At 42.0% G+C, this 23,482-nt stretch overlaps 1 protein-coding gene across 1 annotated transcript in view; it reads left to right on the plus strand.

Moving 5' to 3' along the window:
- LOC310936989 (mothers against decapentaplegic homolog 3) overlaps positions 1–23,482 on the plus strand; it is a 35,893-nt gene that overhangs the window by 9,923 nt on the left and 2,488 nt on the right. Inside the window, exons 2-7 of the mRNA XM_083901168.1 lie at positions 15,173–15,366; positions 16,374–16,508; positions 17,990–18,115; positions 19,430–19,642; positions 19,747–19,884; positions 21,190–21,334. Of these exons, the coding sequence (XP_083757294.1) occupies positions 15,173–15,366; positions 16,374–16,508; positions 17,990–18,115; positions 19,430–19,642; positions 19,747–19,884; positions 21,190–21,334 (951 nt within the window). The remainder of the gene's footprint in view (positions 1–15,172; positions 15,367–16,373; positions 16,509–17,989; positions 18,116–19,429; positions 19,643–19,746; positions 19,885–21,189; positions 21,335–23,482) is intronic.

A 23,482-nucleotide genomic window follows, 5' to 3' on the forward strand; every position in this document is an offset into this window, starting at 1 on the left:
GTCATGTTATTTTACATGACTTTTTGAAACACTACGAAAATGAAACAAAACTATTATACAGCGACTAGACAATGCAGGAGCACATAATATGTATAAAAAAGTGGATTTTGGGTCATATAAACCCATAAATACTACATATTGTACCTTTAATGCATTACGGGTATGAGATGAGATACAGGATTACCCCGAATTTCCACCGGGCTCGTCATCGGCCAACCATATTTAGCGCTGCCAGCGATCAGCTCCGGTGATCGCAGCTCTTATGTTCCGCGGCGGTGACGCGCCTGATGGAAATCATCGGGGGTTAGTCTGTTTCCGGTTTCGATGGTCACTCTCTATTTTGGTCCGTTTAGAACTGTGCATATGTAAAAGCAAACCGTACCCACGTCCGTTTGCTACGTTGTAACATTTTTCTGACCAAAGCAATCGAAATATAGACGTGAAAGCGCCCTAATATTTCTAAACTTTTGGCAGTTACACATCAGTTGACTCATAAAGGCAGAATATAGAGCACCAAACAGAAGCAGGGGGATTCCCAGTGTGTTTGCGGTTGCTGGAGGGAGAACCTGTCATCCTAGTGGAGGAATGTGTTTCACTGAGACAGACGGAAGTATGCTGAATTTAAATAGAGGCGAGAAATTTCGATTGAAGTTTGAGAAGATCAGAATGTCAAAGAGCAAGGGGAACCAGAAAGCAAGGGTTTAGATAAAAGACGAAACGAGGGCAGAACACTTGGCAAGTGCCAGCATGGTGGATTCTCCGGGCTTATCAAAGGAAGGGAGGTGGTTGGTGTGGTTTACATGAAAATAAAGTAACTCACTCAAAGCCGAGATGGAACAGATTTCAGACAGTAGTTTGACTTCCAGAGGCGTGTGTCTGCATGTTTCTGGGTGAAAGACTACATGAAACACGCAGCCTGCGTTATACCACACCTGTACTTTCCATACTGTACATAAAGTTTAATGTGTTTGCAGGACAAAACCAAAGATAGATGGAGATTTCACTTAAATATAGACTTGGATTCAGGTCAGTAATTTGTCTATCATCATCATTGCTAGACAAATTATTAGCTATCACAAATGTGTTAGCTCTCTGTTGATAGATGAGTACATTGCCTTAGGAGCTCTTCATTATTTAGAAATAGCCATAAAACTATGTTACATTTTCTCTTTCTCTCATCACATTTAAGTAACTGAATGTCAATCAGGGCTGCAACGATTATGCGATTAATTGATTAGTAATTGATTACTAAATTTGTGTTTTTTTTTTTCAATAATTAGAACAAGCTCTTTGGTTTTTCAGTTTCTTCTTAAGAATATTTCCTGGATTCTTGGCTCCATCAAACAAAAGAAATCAAAAATTGTCAACGTTTTCTGACATTTTTGACGCACTTCTCCTGTAGTTTGAATGCAAACTTTCCATAGAATGTGTGCAGTTTTGTCTTTGTGTTTTAATGTGATTTTTAACATTTAATTCATGTATGTTGCTCCGTTTTTCTCAATTTACACCGGTGGAAGGTTATGTTTTAAGTTACAAAGTTACAGAGACATCAGTCTATAACAACACAGTACTTTATTTCTTGAACTGTGTTAAAAGGTCATTTTAAAAATAAACTTATTAGTCATTCATTACATACCTCTATCAGTAATCTTAATCCGACTTTCCATGCTACTGTCACTATCATCGGGCAACAACGCCCAGCGAGCCGCTGCCGCCTGCCTGCGGTAACGGCGGCACCACTAGATGGCGCAACACAAATCACTCACGCAGATTTGTGTAACGGAGAGATTTTCACTGATTTTCTCCTTGCTGTTTTTCTGTAACTTTCATCATAATTGTGCTTCGGTGCGATCACAGTTGTTTGTTCGTTTATACACACACACACACACACATACACACACTGTCTGTCTGTCACTCACTTGAGTAGCTTTCACGCCAGGTACCACACCGTGAGTCACCCGAGACAGCATTGTCCGCCGCAGACGCAATACAAGACAGGTCACGGGGAGTTTATGTGTGTTGTCTGTCTGTGTGTGTGTGTGTGTGTGTGTGTGTGTGTGTGTGTGTGTGTGTGTGTGTGCGACTGGCTGCTGTAATGACTTACCCTCTTCAGCAGCGTTCAGGATTCCTGTCATTGTTTGATTTGCTGCGCAGAAACGGGACACTTGCCTGCGTGTACCTGCGTTTCAGTGTTTACCTCGTTGCAACCCGTAGACTGTATGACCTCGAAAACCTGAATGAGTCAGACCTCGTTGGCCTCTGCTGTGGCTGCTAATGACGCAGTAAGTGTGTGACATCACGACGCTGATGTTACGGATTCTTGGATAACGGACGTATAGAGTGGTGTTTATATAAGAAATATCATGTTTTTCAATATGATACGGAATTTAAACTCGTGCAATAAGTCATTGTCGATTATAAACAATGTACCAGCTACTGTCACGCCATTGAGTGCAGCACTAATATTTTTTTTTTGTGTGTGTCTGTGTGTGTGTGTGGTTAGTCAGCTCAGAGAAATGCTCTCTCTGCATGCCAGGCCTTTGAGGAGGGCGTGGGCTGCTGTTTGGTTTGCGGCATGCACCCGGGGCGAAGAGGGGGGGGGAGGGTTGGGGGTTAGAAAGACAGCATTGCCTTGACTTGGCCTCGGCCGCCTCACTATCTGCGGAGGAGTGTGTGTGTGTGTGTGCACGACGCAGAAAAACACACACACACTTTCACACGCACGTTCACCAGACAACAAACCTGCCTTTGTGCTCCACCGGCCGCCGCTGATTGCTGCGGGTGCTGGACCACAGCTGGATATGTGGGGGGGGAAACCTGACGTGAGGGAGGTGAAGTTTTAGAAAGAAAAAGAAGATTTAGAAATGAGCTCAAGTGACGGACTTTAAAATTCAGAACTACAGCACTGGTTAGCTGACCTGAACTAAATGTGTTAAAGCGGAACTAGACCGGAAGTTCCTATTATCGCTGTTTTTTTTGGTGTGTATCTGCGTCATTACCTTGTTTATGAAGCCCTGACGGTTCGAAACAAACAGTTCAGCCACTGCTGAGAACGTTGTGTTTTATTGTAATCTCGGGGCTCAACGAGATCACTGAAAATCCCGTAATAGTTACGTATGGAGCGATTCTCCTGAACAACCGATCGTCCTGCTCCGGGCACTAGTCCAGGCACATCCGGTTGCGTACATTGAACCGCAGAAGAAGAATAACGTCCGTTGTGGAGGTGTTTCACGAGCAACAGTGTCTTCTGACTCTGGGCCTGACTCCGGTTTAAAGTCATAAAAGGGACTGCGACGGGGAGTCGTGAAGAAGCTATTTTTAAACACTGTTAAAACAATGTTTTGATAATGAGGAGCAGTGCATCCGCCGTTCCAGAGGGGGGCGCTGCGCTTCTGAGATCGGATGTGCTGGATAGTACTGGCCAATCACAAGACTCTGTCTTCTGGGGGTGAAAGTTCACTCTGAAACATCGCGGCTGAAAAACACTGTCAGAAAAGAGGATTTCTATCGGCTAGTTCACAGCAACTAGGAGGTTTTTGACCATAAAAACAAGTTAATATATGTAAGTAGACCTCCATAACTAACATTTATGTGCAACAGGACCACTCTATGTGAGCTTTAAAGCATACTTTTATCACATAAAGGTCCAGTTTGTGTCTGTATAAGTGTATGATGAGGGTTTCATAGCCTTACATTGAGCTTTCTATTTGGAATTTAGGCTACAGTGTTGCTTTATGGACATTATGAAGTGGAAATGAGCTATTTGAATGTAGAGGAAAGACATATTTTGGTGGAATGTGAAGAGAAGGGGTGAGCGGGGGGGGTTATTCTTATGTTTACAAAATGGACCAGTACTACCTAGTACTCGCAGCATAGATGCATATTTGAAAAATATCTGGATTATCATTCTTTATGATGACCTCTTGCAAGATCTTTCATTCAAATCCGTCCATGAGGAATCTCAACTGATATAGGGCGATAGGAGGGGTAAACCCAGGAGGACAGGTTGTCAGTCCATCACAGGACACAGAGACAAACATACCATTCACACTCACACCTACAGTCAATTTAGAGTGTCCAATTTGTCTAATCCCCAAATCTGCATGTCTTTGGACTGTGGGAGGAACCCGGAGAACCTGGAGAAAACCCACGCAGTAAGGCTCTTGTTCTCAGGTTATTTTCATTCAAATCAAATTTTATATATTTTGCCTCTTTCTCCAACATCCATTATATAAAAAAAAACTTGACAAACATAAGTGTACTCACAATGTGTGACAAAACCCTTTGTTTAAATAGAAGAATCTACTGTCCGACAAGTTAGAGTGCATGTTGTAACCGGAGAAGGTCGAATGCTCATCCTCGGTTTACAGCCAGACGAACAAAGAGTTTCCTTTAGGTAAACGTGAATTGCGTCGCGCACGTCATCAGCAGTGTATGTAGGTTAGGTATGAATTTATTTTTAGCTGTAAGTTATACTGCATATGCAGCTGCAGCCCCCAGGGTTAGGGAATGTCACAGAGTGGTGATAAAACATGTGGTACAAAAAAAAAAAAAAGTCCGACAACCCCCCCCCCCCCACAACCGTTCATCACAGCAGAATAAACTTAACCAATAACCATTATACTTCATATTAGTGTTAGTGTGTGTCTGGTTAAAGAAAAAAAAAGCCTGTTTATTAAATCACGTTCAACAGTAAAACAAACTCTGGCCTGTGAACGTCTCTACAGTCGCTACCATTGGAAATAAACATCAGCTCGGCTGCAGGGAAGAATTTATTGATGACTCGCATCTGGAGTAATTTCACTCATTCATCATTTTGATTCTGAAAAAGACGAGGCAGGGCTGCTCAACTCATTGACTGTTAGCAGTAAAACTAACGCTTGCCAGTGCTCTATCGTCTCCCAGTGCTTTGAGCCCAGACTCTGTTATTTGTCGTCTCGCCTTTGCCAGTCGTCTGTCTCCTGGTTTCTTATTCCACATTAGATCCCTCCTTCTCTGCTCCCTGCACACTCCAGCCCTATGATATCACCTGTGGGACTTAGTTTTCTCTCACACTCTATTCTTGGTATGCTCCGCTCACCCCCGCAAGCCCCCGCCAACCCACCACCCACCCTTCCTTTTGTATGAAAAAGAGAAGTTTGATGGCTTTTCCAGAGAGTGGGAGTGTGTGTATGTGTGTGTGTGTGTGTGTGTGCTAAATGTATCCACACGTTAAATCTTCTGGACCACGATGATAAAATATGTGTGATATTTGTAGCATTTATAAACCAAACTGACTTTCTTAATGATGCCTTTCTATGAACATCATTATTTTTTATCCTTCACAAGTCTCTAGTTTGATTGTTTGATCTAAAAATGTGTTTATTCTTGCTCTCAATCCCCCAAAAAGCAATAAATGACTAGTTATGTCTCTCGTACTATTATAAACCACTACACGGTGTCTTAAAGGGACACTGTGTAGTATTTATGGGTTTATATAACCCAGAATCCACTTTTTTATACATATTATGTGCTCCTGCATTGTCTAGTTGCTGTATAATATTTTTTGTTTCATTTTCGTAGTGTTCCAAAAAGTCATGTAAAATAACATGGTCGCGGGCCACGGTCGCATAACCACTGTTAGCAGCGAGACGCCATGTTTCTACCGGAGCCTGTAAGGACAAACGCGAGAGAACAAATCAAGCGTCTCTTTACTTGTAGCTGAAGTCCCGCCTCCACTCTCGCCGCTTCGTCTGCTACGGCCGCGGTAGCTCCGCCCTCTCCCTCGCCTCACGAACCTCATCTGCTGACACGGAGAAAGACAACGAGGACGACATTTGACCTGCTGAGGACACCGTAGCGCTCAGGGAAGGGAGGGGGTGAGCAGAGGAGCAGTTCTTTGTTGTAAATTTCAGCCTCTCCTCAAGATGGCACTATAAACTACTTATTTCCCCTTTAAGCATACTCTAGATTAGCCTTCCTGAATTATTTAACCCTACTAAATCAAATACAAACTATTGTATTTTACCTAATGTTAGGTTTATATATTCTACATAAACAACCAAAGCTACAACCCTCACCAGAGACACCACTAAATACATTAACGGCGTCATCTGACCGTGACTGAAAGCAGATGCTGCCCAACTTTTCTAAAAACTTAAATAAACATCCTCCCTCCGAGTGAAATGACACAGACTGTTGCTGCAGAATCTGTGAAGTGATGGCACAGTAATAGAAGAGCAGCTACACACCGGGTTAAACTCTGCTCGTTAATGTGACGTTTGGAGTCTTCGGTGGTTAAGTTGAGTAGAAGCAGGTCCAGATTCTCGAGGAGAACACGAGTCCACCGACACGGTTGCGTTCTAGCACTGCGATCGCCAAATACCCCTTTTTAAAATGCCCAGAAATTCACGAGTTGGTGAAGTGGACGCGTGGCCAGCTTTTTTGAACCAAATTAAATGAATTCCCTTCTTGTGAATTAGCGTGTGATTTGTCACCTTACATCAGTGGTGTCAAACTCAAATACAGAGTGGGCCAAAATTTAAAACTGAACAAAGCCGCGGGCCAAGGTTGAACAAATTAACCTTTTAATAGGGACCCAAACAAGTTTTGCATTGAATATTGAACAAGCAAGGCTTATATAACTTTATAGTGACATGCAAAATCGAGTTTCACATAATAATAATAATAATAATAATTAAAAAATATCAATGGCATATCAAATAAAATTTAAATAAAAAATTGAATGCCTCTTTTCTATTTGCAGCCTTCTGAGGTAAATATCAACATTTACTTTTTCCACAAGCTAATAAATTTGAAAATACCGCTATACTGACCATCAGTTGCCAAATCGCCGGCTAAACTCAGCGCGATTGCTGCTGTATAATACCGGCGGGCCAGCTCTAATGTTAATTTGATATTGCCTCAAGGGCCAAATGAAATTACACGGCGGGCCGAATTTGGCCCGCGGGCCAGAGTTTGACACCCATGCGTTACATGTTGTTGCTGGAAGACAGCAGCAGCCTCTGCTCGAAGGTCATTGGACCACAGCGCTACAGTCTGGCCACAGACTTTATGAAAGTTCACAGAAGCCAGTTCAACTCCCCCACATCCTCACGTCCACCCTCACCCCACTCTCAGTTACTGGGATGGAAGGGATAGTGGGACAGACGGAGGAGAGGAAAAGGGGAGGGGTGTTTTCAGTCACAGACACTGTGAGCTGCCCTGAGCTGTTGAGACAGTCTGCCAGACCCATTGTCCGGCTGCAGCCTCCTTTCTTTATCCATCACCACCTTTGTCCTCCCCACTCTCCCTGCGCTCTTGTAGGGGGGGGGTTAGTGTTTTGAAGTATTTTTGCAGACATTTTTTTATTTTATTTTAAATTACACAAGAATTTTGTTTAATGACTTGATGCGCGAAAGATTCCTACAGGCGTCGTGTTTCTCACTCTTGTCTTTTGACATTTTTCAAATTCATTTTGTGAGCCTAGACTTCAAAGCTTGGCAGAGAGTTGTGAAAGATTCTTGTCAAAAGGTCGCAGCCCGCGAGGAGCAAGAGAGAGAGAGCGTAGTGTGTTTGTGTGTTTGTGTTCCCAGACCAAAGTCAGTCTGAACACACACACACACACACACACACACACACACACACACACACACACACACACACAGAGTGTATATGTTTGTGTCTGTGAGCGTAACCGGGCATGCCTCGGTGTGTTTGTTTTGCCCCCTCCTCCTCAGCTCAGTAAAAAAGCTCAATCTGCTCCGTCTCGGTCTCTTCTATGAGTCACACACACACACACACACACACACACACACACACACACTTCTAAAATGTGTGTACTACTACTACTCTTTCCTCCTCGTCACAGTCACTCACCTCAGCACTCCTTTCCATTTTCTGACAACATTCTTTACACAGTTATTGTATCTCACAGGCACACACCGTCACTGCTCTGAGTGTTTAAGTGTAAAAGTGTGTGTGTGTGTGCGTGTGTGTGTGTGTGCCATTCACACAGAGAGATGCAGCGCTGGTTTGGGCTCAAAGGTCAGGTTCAGCCTCGGCTTCATGGCACACACACAATGAGGTTGACACAATATCCCCCACGGCAAAGAAAAATCAATACCAATTTGTCCCTTTCATTCTCGTACATCAATTTCTCGTGTGACAGAGAAATGTCAGTGATTTGTCTCGTGTCCTCCATGCAAAAGTCAGCGCAGATGGTCTAAAGAGGCTCCGTCATAATACGCATAAAAAGCTATTTTATTTTATTTCAATAAAACACTCCCTGGACAAGTTTTAACCTCTTAAGTTAAAAAATGTATATTTTGTCATATATTAAAATCACTTATGGTTGAAATAGACAACTTTTTGGCTGCAAGGTATAAGAAAAAACGTGCAGTACAGTATGCAATAACATTGTTGAATACTGCTATGTTCATATGACTCGCAATAAATAAACAAATATTTAAGTGTACAGTAGTATTGACCCAGACAGTGAGGAGCCAAACACCTTAATATCCTGTTTACATCCTTGAAATAAACACATGAAACTCTAATAAAAACGAACTACATTTCTTAATAAACGTAATAATTTAAATCTAAGTGTAAGGTCTTTTACAATTGCCTGACCAATACTTCTTCTGTTGCACCAAGATATGTATAGTGCACATGTTGAAAGTGCAATGTTTCTGGTCTGATTGCTCAGTACAATGACGACAGTAAACCATTCATTCACGTTTATATTAGTCCTCTATAATCCTCTCTTTTCCCGTTGTGGAACTGTGCTTTTGTCTCAAATGTATTGCAGATTTATGGCACAAAGAAAATGTGATATTCTGTTTCCCTCAAATTATGAGAGAACCATGTCCATCCAGTATCTATGACATCATCGTTAAATGCCAAAATGCATCTTTTCTGCCGCTCCATCACTGCTGTGCAAGTAGTCAAATAGTCAGCGTTGTGATCTGTAAATAAAATCAGCCTGTGTTGACCAGCTTCAGGGAGAGGCTGAAGGATGAAAGCTGCTGGCCTGAGTTTTTTTGGATTCTTGGATGACTTCAGATCACGTGCCTCTTTCTGTTGCATAGCTGCAGCTGACTCTGAGTGTTGAATCATTGAAAGTGTTTTGCAGAGTGAGAGTTTGGCTGTTTGTGACTGACTCTCCCCTCTAACCGACAGGCTGAGGCTTGGTGCTGGTGCAGGAGTGGTTTTTACCGTCAGGATGATGTTTTTTTCCCGCATAATCTCGTAAATCTTGTCAATAAAATTAGTCAGTGTGGCGCAATGTACTATACAGTGATTGCGTTTGTTTCCTTTATTTTTTATTGGCGGATAAACAGCAGTTTTAGGGATGCGCGATATTGGACTTTTTGGCGATATACTAACATAACACTGCTTGCGCCAATAATCGATACTGATATTTTTCTCTGCACTGAAAAACTGAGGTTGTTTAGGTACACATTTTCTTCCTTGTGTAAAAAGGAATAAACTTAAAAAATAACAGTAGATGAGGGCACAAGTATAGAACTCAAGGATATAGCAGCATCGTCAGCATATACACAACATCTTAAAACCCACTGATCATACAAAGCAAATGCACAATTTCTGCATTTCAAAGGTCCCATATTATGCTAAATCTACTTTTTAATCATTTAAATCCATATATCTGGGGCTCTGGAGGCTCTACCAGTTGGCAAAGTGTGAAAAAAGATGACTCACTCATGTTTTTGTGGTCCTCCTCAATCTAAGTACAGGAGATAAAACACGATGTTGACCTCTTTGCTCCTTGGGACGTCACAAGACGCTAAATTCCTGGAATTGTTGTCTCACGGAGCTCCGCGTTGTCCGTAAATCACACGAGAGTGCTGGCGAGGGCAACAGTATCCGAAAACCAGAAGTCAGCGTAGTCCTCGAAAAGTTCTATTCTTGGCTCCACAGTGCAGCACAGAGTCCTACACAAACATCCAGCCTCAAAGGATTTATCTGTCCAGTGGATACATACATACATACATACATACATACAACAATGTGCCTGCTAGAGCCTGAAAATGAGCCATCCAAATGCTAACTGCAACTCCCAGTAGCCTCTGTTGCTGATGTCATTTCCTGTCCTTAAACTTTCGTTTTACTTTTTTTTTTTTAAGAGATACTGCTAAACCGAGCGTTGTGAACAGGGCTGTTTTGGCAGAATGATTGAACTGCTGTGGTGTTTCATCCTTATGGTATTTTGACCAAAGCATGTCACGGACATGTTCATTAGGACACAAGGGAACTAGCTTAAAGTTACGTAAGCAGCGGTTCTCCTGAACAACCGATCGTCCTCCTCCGGGCACTAGTCCGGGCACATCCGGTTACGTACATTGAACCGCAGAAGAAGAATAACGTCCGTTGTGGAGGTGTTTCACGAGCAACAGTGTCTTCTGACTCTGGGTCTGACTCCGGTTTAAAGTCATAAAAGGGACTGCGGCGGGGAGTTTTGATAATGAGGAGCAGTGCATCCACCGTTCCAGAGGGGGGCGCTGCGCTTCTGAGAACGGATGTGCTGGATAGTACTGGCCAATCACAAGACTCTGTCTTCTGGGGGTGAAAGTTCACTCTGAAATCTCGCAGCAGAAATACGCCGTCAGAAAAGAGGATTTCTATCGGCTCGTTTACAGCAACTAGGAGGTTTTTGACCATAAAAACATTAACTTGTTTTTATGGTCAAAAACCTCCTATATGTAAGTAGACCTCCATAACTAACATATATGTGCAACAGGACCACTCTATGTGAGCTTTAAACTTGCAGAAATAGGATATAATACGGGACCTTTAAATAAGGATGGATCAGTATAGTAGTATTTTTTGTGTCTGACATTGACAGCCTTTGAGTATCTTACACTCTTGTATTTTATGTTTGTCCTATTTTATTTGAAAATAAGTCCACATGACTGCATTCCACCCGTGCTACTGTTTAAGTGATATTTAGTGTTTTTTGGACCGCAATCGGATTTTATGCTTTTCTTTTTCCGATATCCAATCCTGTAATTTTGGGCCAGTGTCAGATCGAGACGTTACTGAATATTGTTGTGGAGTTTTCCAATTCCAGACGATGGCAGTAATGCGACATTGTCGATCCAAGTTTTCGCTAACCCGCGCAGAAGAAGAATCCATGTCTACTTAACTTGTATTTATCAGTATTGTTTTTAGTGGCTCTGTTTGTTTGTGCTTCCACACTTGTCAATCTGACCAGCAGAGGCCGCCAGAGGCTTGTTGCGTGAATGGAGTGAAGTGTGCCATCATTTATCAGGAAACAAGTGACCAGTCAAGAAAATCCCTTACAGCCCAAAAACCCAAGTATTTTTCTTCTCTTTTAAGACTCTTTAGTGAGGAAAGTGTTTGTTTACTATATTGGTGTAACCCTGTGTATCACCCTGAAAGAAACACGTTTTGGGCGACTTTGGTTCAATGAAGAATTTGGGTTTGTTTATGACTCGTGTGTTATGTGATGTGTTTGTCATGCAAGACATTGCATAAATGATCCTGATTTGTAGTAGTTGTCATGGCAACAGTATATTATGTATGTAGTAAACAATAATGCCCTATAGCAGTGGCAATGTCGTTCATTGTTGTTCACTGCAAAATTAGGTCACATTCAATGTTTCAAGTGGACTGTACTGTGGGTCAGTTTATTTCATTAGTGTGAGTCATACCATGCCATATTATTACTGTAACTGTGTTCCCTGAAAACACTGACTGGAAGGGGCTTTACAAAGACAAGGACATGAAGTAGGACACCAAAACAGCCAGTAATGTCATTGCAGTTTGTGTCTGTCTGTCTGTCTGTCTGTCTGTCTGTCTGTCTGTCTCAGCCCACACAAAGTTCAGCCCCACCAAACACCCACTCAGCAGCACCCAACAGTCCTGTCTGACCAGTTCACAGTCTGAACAATCATTTCTTTTACATATTTTGCTCCAAAGTGAAGTAAACACCTCACACATCACAACAACATTATTCTCTCTTTAAACGGTTTTTGTGAACCACATCAGAGAAATGTTGCACAGTTCATTCTTTTATAAAGAAGAATATATTTCTGTCTCGTATGGTTGGTTTTGTGAGTGTGATCAATTTTCCTCTGCGCAAATGCATTTTTCATGTGTTTCCCACGTGGCGTCGTGACCGTCGGAATATTTCCTATGATTCACTTTTTCAGCTGCCTTTTCTGTGATGTTGTCGCTGTATTTTAAAGCTCCCCTAGCAGTTTTTTTTAACGTTTGATTTATTTTTTGCCCAGCTTTATTAACCTAAATTGCCGTCACTTCTGTGAAAAACTAAAATTACACAAAATTGCGCAAATGCAGTAAAGGGAAACGGTGTCGATAAATTCTGACTTAATTCGTGCCAAACACTGCAATAGAAAAGAGGAACAGTGATCACAGGGAATCATAAACACTGACCAAAATAGATCAAATTGCAAAACCAAAAGGCACAATTAAATAATTCAAACGTTTTGACAGTGATTTTGTTCTTATTTGAAGAAGAACCCAAAGTGCTCATTTGTCTTCTCTGTGTTGGTTGATGTAGATTGTGTTGAGATTTTGTTATATATATATATATATATATATATAAGATATTGCTCACTTCCCCCTTCTGTGACAGCAGTGATGCCATGCATGATTCTGCTAACACTATCACCCACCAGGGCAGTTTGTTCAGTGAGATGCCATTTATTATGAAGAAAGACACATTTTCCCCAACTCTGAAATCATGTTGACATGGCTTTTATTGTGTATATTGTGTAACTCCTTTAGCATCCACTGGAGGTGGAAATCTGGTCAAAGTCTCCCGTCACGGGCCTCGTTTCCATCTGTAAAAGCAAAGTATTTAGGAGTCTCATTAAGTCTCTTTTTATTATTTATTATTTTACATTATGGTGAAGATTATTATTTAAAGCGGAACTAGACCGGAAGTTCCTATTATCGCTGTTTTTTTTGGTGTGTATCTGCGTCATTACCTTGTTTATGAAGCCCTGACGGTTCGAAACAAACAGTTCAGCCATTGCTGAGAACGTTGTGTTTTATTGTAATCTCGGGGCTCAACGAGATCACTGAAAATCCCGTAATAGTTACGTAAGCAGCGGTTCTCCTGAACAACCGATCGTCCTGCTCCGGGCACTAGTCCGGGCACATCCGGTTACGTACATTGAACCACAGAAGAAGAATAACGTCCGTTGTGGAGGTGTTTCACGAGCGACAGTGTCTTCTGACTCTGGGTCTGACTCCGGTTTAAAGTCATAAAGGGACTGCGGCGGGGAGTCGTGAAGAAGCTATTTTTAAACACTGTTAAAACAATGTTTTGATAATGAGGAGCAGTGCATCCGCCGTTCCAGAGGGGGGCGATGCGCTTCTGAGAACAGATGTGCTGGATAGTACTGGCCAATCACAAGACTCTGTCTTCTGGGGGTGAAAGTTCACTCTGAAATCTCGCAGCAGAAAAACATCGTCAGAAAAGAGGATTTCTATCGGCTAGTTCACAGCAACTAGGAGGTTTTTGACTATAAAAACAAGTTAATATATGTAAGTAGACCTCCATAACTAACATTTATGTGCAACAGGACCACTCTATGTGAGCTTTATCTGTTGATCAAAGCACATGTCACCTACTGCAGCTTTAACTTTAAACTCTCTGCTGTTTTTTATAGATATGTATAACAGTTTGTTAATGTTTTTCACAGCAGCACTTCCTCAACATTATGACTGAGGGTTTGTTTCCTCATTAGACATTTGGGTGAAGGTTTGTGACTCATTTAGACATTTAAAACATCTTTTTATTCTTCCGGTCTTCTTCTTTAAGCTCCCGTATGCTCGTGTATGCACATTAACTATGCTTTTGTGCACATTAAGCTCTTCCCGACATACACACACACACACACACACACACGCCCTGGCCCCATTTGAAACGCAGACGGCGAATAAAAGCTTGAGCCATGAAAAATTAAAACGACATAATGGTTGACCCGGCTTGACACTGGTGGAGCTTTCAGTGGTTGGACAGTGCACAGCCCGTGTTTTTATTTAAGGACAGATGCTTGTCCTTTCTGAAGTGCTCCAGCTTAAGCCTTTGACCCTTACTCTGTATTTGTGTGAGTGAGTGAGTGAGTGAAAGAGAGAGCTGTGGTCTCGCCTCTAACATAAGAAGGTGATGATATTTCTTTCTTTAGTGGGACGATGTGTTCAGAGATTATTCTCTGTCACCACATTAAGTCATTCTGTAATATCAAAGTCATGCAGCACAGCAGATGAATGCAGATGTCATACAACACTGTGGACTTCCTGTTGTACTGTAATCATGTTACCAGTGTGTTGTTGTTGTTATTATTAGACATCACCTCATAACCAGCCCTTAAAAAAACCAGCCGGGACCCAACTTATAACAGCAGTGTTATTATATATAGTAATATAATATGGTAGTTATTAATATTAATATCAAGTGTGTTGAATCAGGATAGTGCATAATATGCAGAATTCGCACACTTGCTTAATTCAGGGCTGTGACTGATTATTATTTTCATTATTATTATGTCGATTATTTTCTAAATTAATCGAGAACTGGTCCGTAAAATGTCAGTGAAGTTATTATAGTTATATTTAAGTTATTATAAAGTTATTATGGAGCAAAGAAACCATAAAATATTCACATTTAAGAAGCTACAGAAAATCAGAAAGCTTGTTTTTCTTTAAAGACTTAAACAGTTTAATTGATTACCAAAATATGTGACTATTCATTGAAATAATCATTGCAGCCCCAGCTAAATTAAGTCCATATTCCTAATGTTACTACAAATAGTACTTAACAAGTGGATCTACCTTCAATAATATTATAATATACTGTATAATGAGGCAGAAGACCCTGGGAGGGGGAATCAAATGAGAGTGTACACTGAGTGTTTGATGATGTGGTGTGTGGTGGTTTGTGTGGTGAACTCTTATGTGACGAACATGCTTACTGCTTAAAGTACCAGTGAGTAAGAAGACTCCTCCACTCACTTCTACACGTTTTCTTACTGTGACTCGGAGACTCAGTTTTGACTCATTCGTCAGTTACAAATATCCTGAGCATGAGACAAACAATAGGGTTTTAATTTCAGAAAGTGTTGTTTTTCATTCAAATGATTGACAAACCTCTGCGTCCTCTTCTGCCTTGTGTCTGCAGGTCTCTCGATGGCCGCCTGCAGGTTTCCCACAGGAAAGGTCTCCCCCACGTCATCTACTGCCGCCTGTGGCGCTGGCCCGACCTGCAGTCGCACCACGAGCTGCGGGCGGTGGAGCTGTGCGAGTACGCCTTCCACACCAAGAAGGACGAAGTGTGCGTCAACCCGTACCATTACCAGAGAGTAGAGACACCAGGTACGGAGCAACGTGGAGCTTGTTTAACGCGGAACTAGACCGGAAGTTCCTATTATCGCTGTTTTTTTTGGTGTGTATCTGTGTCATTACCTTAGTTTATGAAGCCCTGACGGTTCGAAACAAACAGTTCAGCCACTGCTGAGAACGTTGTGTTTTATTGTAATCTCGGGGCTCAACGAGATCACTGAACATCCCGTAATAGTTACGTAAACAAGGGTTCTCCTGAACAACCGATCGTCCTGCTCCGGGCACTAGTCCGGGCACATCCGGTTACGTGCATTGATCCGCAGAAGAAGAATAACGTCCGTTGTGGAGGTGTTTCACGAGCAACAGTGTCTTCTGACTCTGGGTCTGACTCCGGTTTAAAGTCATAAAAGGGACTGCGGCGGGGAGTCGTGAAGAAGCTATTTTTAAACACTGTTAAAACAATGTTTTGATAATGAGGAGCAGTGCATCCGCCGTTTCCAGAGGGGGGCGCTGCGCTTCTGAGAACGGATGTGCTGGATAGTACTGGCCAATCACAAGACTCTGTCTTCTGGGGGTGAAAGTTCACTCTGAAATCTCGCAGCAGAAAAACACTGTCAGAAAAGAGGATTTCTATCGGCTAGTTTACAGCAACTAGGAGGTTTTTGACCATAAAAACAAGTTCATATATGTAAGTAGACCTCCATAACTGACATATATGTGCAACAGGACCACTCTATGTCACCTTTAAAACTCCCTCCTCTGCAGACACTGGCATGTACACATACACGTATATATGTGTGTGTGTATATATATATATATATATATATTTATATGTATATACATGTATATGTTTGTCTGTGAATGGCAAAATTCCGTTGGGCATTTTCGTCACGTAGAGCTCTAGATATTTATGCACCTGACATAATTGCTCTGTTAGTAAAATGTGTTGAATTAAACATCTATTTATTTATTTATTTTTTCCAGACGTGTAACCAGACGTCTTGTTTGTGTTTGTGACTGTTTTTCTGTCCGTCGTGCAGTCCTCCCTCCTGTGCTGGTGCCCAGACACACAGAAATTCCCAGCGAGTTCCCGCCACTCGATGACTACAGCCATTCAATCCCCGAAAACACCAACTTCCCTGCTGGAATTGAGCCCCAGAGCAACTACATACCAGGTACCAGCGCGAGTGCATGTAGGAAGTGTCCTAATCCACCTAATCCTTGTGTGAGTTTAACAGTGGAGAAAGAAAAGGCTCAAAAACCTCTCTGCGTCCTGAAAGGTGCCATATAAATCCAGGTTTTTTATGACATCATATTGGTTTGTTTGGTTTATTAGTCATAGGTTTTGGTGTTTCAAAGAACTTGCAAGAAAGCAATCAAAGTGCCATTTCTCCGTCTCGATTAAAGATCAGTTGCTCTTGGACCTTGAGAAAGTTGCTTTTAAAAAAGGCAGATTTATCAGCGAGTGAGAGAACTGACATGTCTGTAGAGGAAACTGTTTGGCTTCACGCACACGCACATGCATTTGTTTTTTAAATGATGTGTGCGACACTTCTCTTATAAACAGTACAGTACTTTTAGGCTTTAAGTGTCACTGATCTTTAACACTTTGACTTGTATGTGAATATTTTATATTGAACTATTTCCAAAACATTATGAGGCTTTAATAGTAATATAATATATTAATATTTGCAGTGTTACTATACTACAGTTGAGCATATGTAGATACATGTGCTACAATACAACTCAGGGAAGATACTTTTTATTACGGTAGAATACGATTCAGTGCGATACAGTTCTTTTTTTTATAATTTAGACCACAAAATTACAAACAAACAAGCAAAAATTGATTGATGGTTTACCCTCAAATAGATATTTCATTAAAGACCAAGGATATGACACTATGAATCATTCGGGAACTACCAACACTGTTTGCTTAAGCGCAGTCAGTGAGACATGAAACATTTTTGACATTGTAAATATAAAGGGAAGTCTGGCTGACACACCCACGACCAGGTGTTTCACTTTGGCAGCCGTGGAGGAAATGTGGAAACAGAGAAACACCCAGCATTGCAACGTAGTAACTTAACATAGTAACTTAAAAAGACAAATTCTCTATTCTCACAAATTAGAGTGAAAGAAAAGGAGATGATTTGTTTTTTTATTTTTTTCATAAATTTGGCCACAGTTCTGATATCCTGACAAATAGAAACACAATAATTAAAGAATGAAAGCACGTAAACATGAGGATGCTCAACCGTAGTAAATAATGCAAACTACAGGGAGGTACGAATCAGAAAAAAATGCTGATGAAAGAACATTCACATTTTTGATTTAAAGGAAGTAACTGTTGTCTGTTATGTGTCATATTTACCAGGGAGTTTCAGAGTTCTTTAGGTCCCTATAAGATGATAAATAAAATGTAAAGAGAGGGATTGATCATTGGTGTGTGTGTGTGTGTGTGTGTGTGTGTGTGTGTGTGTGTGTGTGTGTGTGTGTGTGTGTGTGTGTGTGTGTGTGTGTGTGTGTGTGTGTGTGTGTGTGTGTGTGTGTGTGTGTGTGTGTGTGTGTGTGTGTGTGTGTGTGTGTGTGTGTGTGTGTGTGTGTGTGTGTGTGTGTGTGTGTGTGTGTGTGTGTGTGTGTGTGTGTGACTCAGAAACGCCACCACCTGGCTACCTCAGTGAGGATGGAGAGACCAGCGATCACCAGATGACCCACAGCATGGACACCAGCTCCCCAAACCTGTCACCGAACCCCGTTTCACCCACACACAGCAACTTAGGTAAGGGTTGTTTATGTGTATGTGTATGTGTATGTGTGTGTTTTCCGTGCTGCCTCAGTGTTTGTGTTATTCTCTCTGTGTGTGTGTGTGTCTGCCTGTGCTCACATTCTGACAAATGGTTCAATGGTGTGTTAATTCCCAGTTGGGGATTGTGTTTGTTTAACTCCATTATTGTCGGAGGAGGAAACCAGGTGTTGAAAGAAGCCTTTGTCTTTTCCCGCTCCACGTGAGCTGCTAAACAGGCCGTGACAGCGTCCTGCCAACACTAACATCACTGACAATATCCCACATTTATTCTATCAGGACGGGAAAAACTCCAGGAGGCCGCGGCTGCACGGCTCCCGGGGAAATAACAAAATCACACCCGTTTCATTATCCAGATCTGTCGTGAAACTTCAAAGTCAAGGACAAAATGTTAGACTGTCGAGGAGGAGGTGGGGAGGAGGGGGGGGGGGACGAGCAAAGCACCAGAACCAGTTAAAGTTACTGAAAACTATGCTGGATAAGCCTGTAATTTGACCATCTTGGCTCCGGCGTCTCCATCACTGAGGTTCTGAGTTTCCACATTTTGTCTGGTCAAAGATTCGGGGAAACGAGCGTATGGGTTTGACATCTTGTGACGCAAGTTTCAGCCTAATGTTTTCTTTGCTAGTGTTTTTCTTCCTTCTCTACGTTCGTCCTCCTCCTCAGCCCCCTTTTTTTTACGCCTCTTTCTATTTTGCTCTTCATTGCTTTTCTCCACCGTTTATTCAACTCAGACTGGCACCTGCTCTGGTTTTACATTTGTCTCCATCCTCATGTACAATTTCAAGCACTTTAATGATAACTGCACATTTCAGCAACTAGCATGTGAATTACACTATTTCGTAACTAGTACCGCTACTTTTTATTGTATACTACTACTACTTTCTCAATAATATTTCAACATTCTTATAGGCTTTTTTTCCAACTTTTGTTGTTCTCGAATGTTAAATGATTCAGTCTTAATGATTTCTTTGTTATGTAAAGAAAAGCAAGAGCAAAGCAAAGAAGAAAATATCCACATTTAAGAAGCTAAAACAACCAGAAATCTTGTTTTAATCATGAAAAAAACTTTTCGTCGATCATCGAAATAGTTGACGATTAATTTAGTAATCGATTAATAATCGATTGGACTCTCAAAATTGACCTTTCGTCCCTGTGTCAGCTGGGATTGTCTCCAGAGGCCCTGCAACCCTCATGTGTAGGATAAAGCAGTAGAGTTAAAGTGAATGATTCTCTCCTGTTTCTACTCTGTTATCAAACTGTCTCTCTCTCTCTGTGTGTGTGTGTCAGACCTTCAGCCTGTGACGTACTGTGAGCCGGCCTTCTGGTGCTCTATTTCATACTACGAGCTGAACCAGCGAGTAGGAGAGACCTTCCACGCCTCGCAGCCGTCGCTGACCGTGGACGGATTCACCGACCCCTCCAACTCGGAGCGTTTCTGCCTCGGCCTTTTGTCCAACGTCAACCGCAACGCGTCCGTGGAGTTGACGCGCAGACACATCGGTATAGTGTTCCACTCAAACGTCACGACGTCGCGTCGCGTCACGTCGTCACCTCTCCCTCGTCCTCACTGCGTGTTTTTTTGTTCCGTCTTGTTTCCTCTCAAGGCCGCGGCGTGCGGCTCTATTACATCGGAGGGGAAGTGTTTGCAGAGTGTCTCAGCGACAGCGCCATCTTTGTCCAGAGCCCCAACTGTAACCAGCGCTACGGCTGGCACCCTGCCACAGTCTGCAAGATCCCTCCAGGTGTGTGTGTGTGTGTGTGTGTGTGTGTGTGTGTGTGTGGAATCAGAGACACAAAACAAGAGATAGATGTACAAACGCCTTTAAGTTAGCGTTTCAAAATCATTTTAATGGCTTACTGACTTGTAATAAGGAGAATGGAGCCTCTTTCATTTCCCGCCCCGCACCTGGACCTCTGTTTTTGCACAAAACTGTGAGAAGTGTGTAACTTAATGATGCATCATGTGCCAGTGTACACAGGAAGCTGGATTCTCTGCCATGACGAGAAATATTGGGAAGCAGCGATGATGAAAAATAAGAACAAGGACTACTGTTATGAGACCAAAACGTTGAAGTGAAACTGAAAATAAGTTTTAATGTCACTTTCGAAGGTCTCCATTTCTGCCCAACAGAGCCAGCAGCATATTCAACCTCTCAGTTTTGTGGCAGACTTTAAAATCATGAAGTTTCTGCAGCAGAATGTAAGCTTTTTTTTTTTTTTTAAAAAATGGAAATATAGCAGCGAGAATACGGAGCCTCAGACTGCCAAAAACAGGGAAAGTAATCCTGAACTGAGGTTACAAACAGTTATAAAGACCCAGAAATCGTTAAACATCTGCTTTTATCGTTTTAAAAGTTACCTAGTGTTGATTTAAATTTGATTTGCAGTTTGTTTTATTTCCCCGTTTTATGTGCTCAGAAGACTATTGAATTCAATTCGGACTACTAGTGAATTGTAAATTACTTTTGCTGCCAAACGGCTTAAGTTTGTCACTTTCAAGGCTTTAAAAATGATTCATAGAACATACACTACAGTTCAAAAGTTTGGCCTCACTTAGAAATGTCCTTATTTTCGAAGGGAAAGCACTTTTTTTCCAATGAACATAACATTAAATGAATCATAAATACACTCTATACATCGTTAATGTGGTAAACGACTATTCTAGCTGCAAACGTCTGTTTTTTTAATGTAATATGTACATAGGTGTATAGAGGCCCATTTCCAGTGTTCTAATGGTACATTGTGTTTGCTAATCGCGTTAGAAGGCTATCGGATGATTAGAAAACCCTTGAAAACCCTTGTGCAATGATGTTAGCACAGATGAAAACAGTTTTGCAGGTTCTTTGACGAAAGCATGCGATTATCTAATCTGATCTTCTAATCTTGTGAATGTCTTGACTATATTTTCTCTTCGTTTTGCAACTCTTTTGATGATTAAAAGTGTCACTTTTAATGAAAAACACAACAAAATATGTATCGTGTCCCCAAAGGTGTCCACCAAGTGTGTTTCATGAATCTGAATGCATGTTTTTTTATTCCCCCTCTAGGATGTAATCTGAAGATTTTCAACAACCAGGAGTTTGCTGCCTTGCTCGCCCAGTCAGTCAACCAGGGCTTTGAGGCCGTGTACCAACTCACCCGGATGTGCACCATCCGCATGAGCTTCGTCAAAGGCTGGGGAGCCGAGTACAGGTAAGCGGCCGCTTTGGATTAAACGACGTAAACCACCTTGACCGCGGCAGATTTAACAGTTTAAAGCGGAACTAGACCGGAAGTTCCTATTATCGCTGTTTTTTTTGGTGTGTATCTGCGTCATTACCTTGTTTATGAAGCCCTGACGGTTCTAAACAAACAGTTCAGCCACTGCTGAGAACGTTGTGTTTTATTGTAATCTCGGGGCTCAACGAGATCACTGAAAATCCCGTAATAGTTACGTAAGCAGCGGTTCTCCTGAACAGCAGATCCTCCTGCTCCGGGCACTAGTCCGGGCACATCCGGTTGCGTACATTGAACCACAGAAGAAGAATAACGTCCGTTGTGGAGGTGTTTCACGAGCGACAGTGTCTTCTGACTCTGGGTCTGACTCCGGTTTAAAGTCATAAAAGGGACTGCGGCGGGGAGTCGTGAAGAAGCTATTTTTAAACACTGTTAAAACAATGTTTTGATAATGAGGAGCAGTGCATCCACCATTCCAGAGGGGGGCGCTGCGCTTCTGAGAACAGATGTGCTGGATAGTACTGGCCAATCACAAGACTCTGTCTTCTGGGGGTGAAAGTTCACTCTGAAACATCGCGGCTGAAAAACACTGTCAGAAAAGAGGATTTCTATCGGCTAGTTTACAGAAACTAGGAGGTTTTTGACCATAAAAACAAGTTAATATATGTAAGTAGACCTCCATAACTAACATTTATGTGCAACAGGACCACTCTATGTGACCTTTAACGGAAAAATAAAAATACTCGCACACAACCAGCTTATATTTTCAGCGACGCCGCGTAAAGAGCGAGTCGTCCTCAGCAAACCCATATGTAAACACAGACAATAGAAACAAACAGACTGTGAATCACATCCCGCAATCCAGCCGCCCCCGCTCCCAGGCATCTGCTCACACTCACACTGGTGAATCCGGTGTGTGTGTGTGTGTGTGTGTGTGTGTGTGTGTGACGTCGCCGAGGCCTCATCAGTCGGAACAGGCCCCAGCTGGCACGCCAGACTATTTTTAAACAAACACACATGTGCTGTGTCAAAAATGAGATGTCAGACTTTCCCTCTTCCATCCCCGCCCTGTTTTTCCACTTAGTCTGACTCACTGATAGTAAGATAGGAGGAGACGGAGCGAAGGAGACCACGCCATTGGACGAAAGCACCAAAGAGGTTTTTCCACAAGGGAGAGAAAACCTTTTGTGCCGCGAGCGACTGTTCAACAGTCCAGTCTGAGAGCAAACACTGACATGTGGATTCACTTAAAGGCAGGATTCAGGTTACTGGAACAGCCGAGCCCTCCTTCCTCCTTCCTCCCTCTCTCACTCTCTCTCCACACCCACTCCTCAGTCTCTCTGTCTTTTCCCAGGCTGGACGGATGTTGGTTGGTTTTTTTTTGTCGTGTTTGCCAATAACATTTAATTCATAAAAACACACAAATCTGAAAGTGAGTAAAGATTTAAAACTTCAGGTTAAACAGTGTATTATTATGACAAACCACTGCACTTAAAATGACTGTGTGGATGATGCATAAGATTTAGATCGACGTCTTTCTTAAGCATCTGTTAATTCACTTATCTATAAATTCTGTCTGTGTCTGTCTGTTATTCTCATATCTCTCCAACCAATGGTCTGATTTATTTCAAACTTGACAGGTGTCTTTTGCACGAGTAAGTCCAGTGTCACAGTGTTTGGATAAGTAACGTAAAAAGATATTGTTAAATATATCGGTTAAAAAAAAGCACACATTGGCTTTCGCGTGCTCTACTGTAGCCACGCCCCCTCTCACTCACACAGCACTGTGGGCTACCTGAGAGGATAAGATGTGTGGGTGATTATTACTGTACGTCTGACCTCTGCATTAAAATGTGTCAGAGGATTTTTGCTAAGGAAAAGAGCAAATAAAGTAATAGGCTTGATATTTTATTCAGATTTTCACTTTGCATCTTATCTTGACCCCGGTTTTCAATATTTCCAGAGCTGAAATATAATTTTTTACGGGCTAACAATGTGGGAAAGGAGTCGTCCTGGGCTTCGTAATTAATTTTCCCACCTCTGCCACATCAAACAGAGCCGTTAACCAAGGAGAGAGGGCTTTTGCATAACAGAAAGGATGTCTTTCACCTTAGTTTGCATAGT

The sequence above is a fragment of the Microchirus variegatus genome (genome assembly GCF_963457635.1).
Source record: "Microchirus variegatus genome assembly, chromosome: 14".
In the NCBI taxonomy this organism is placed as follows: Eukaryota; Metazoa; Chordata; class Actinopteri; order Pleuronectiformes; family Soleidae; genus Microchirus; species Microchirus variegatus.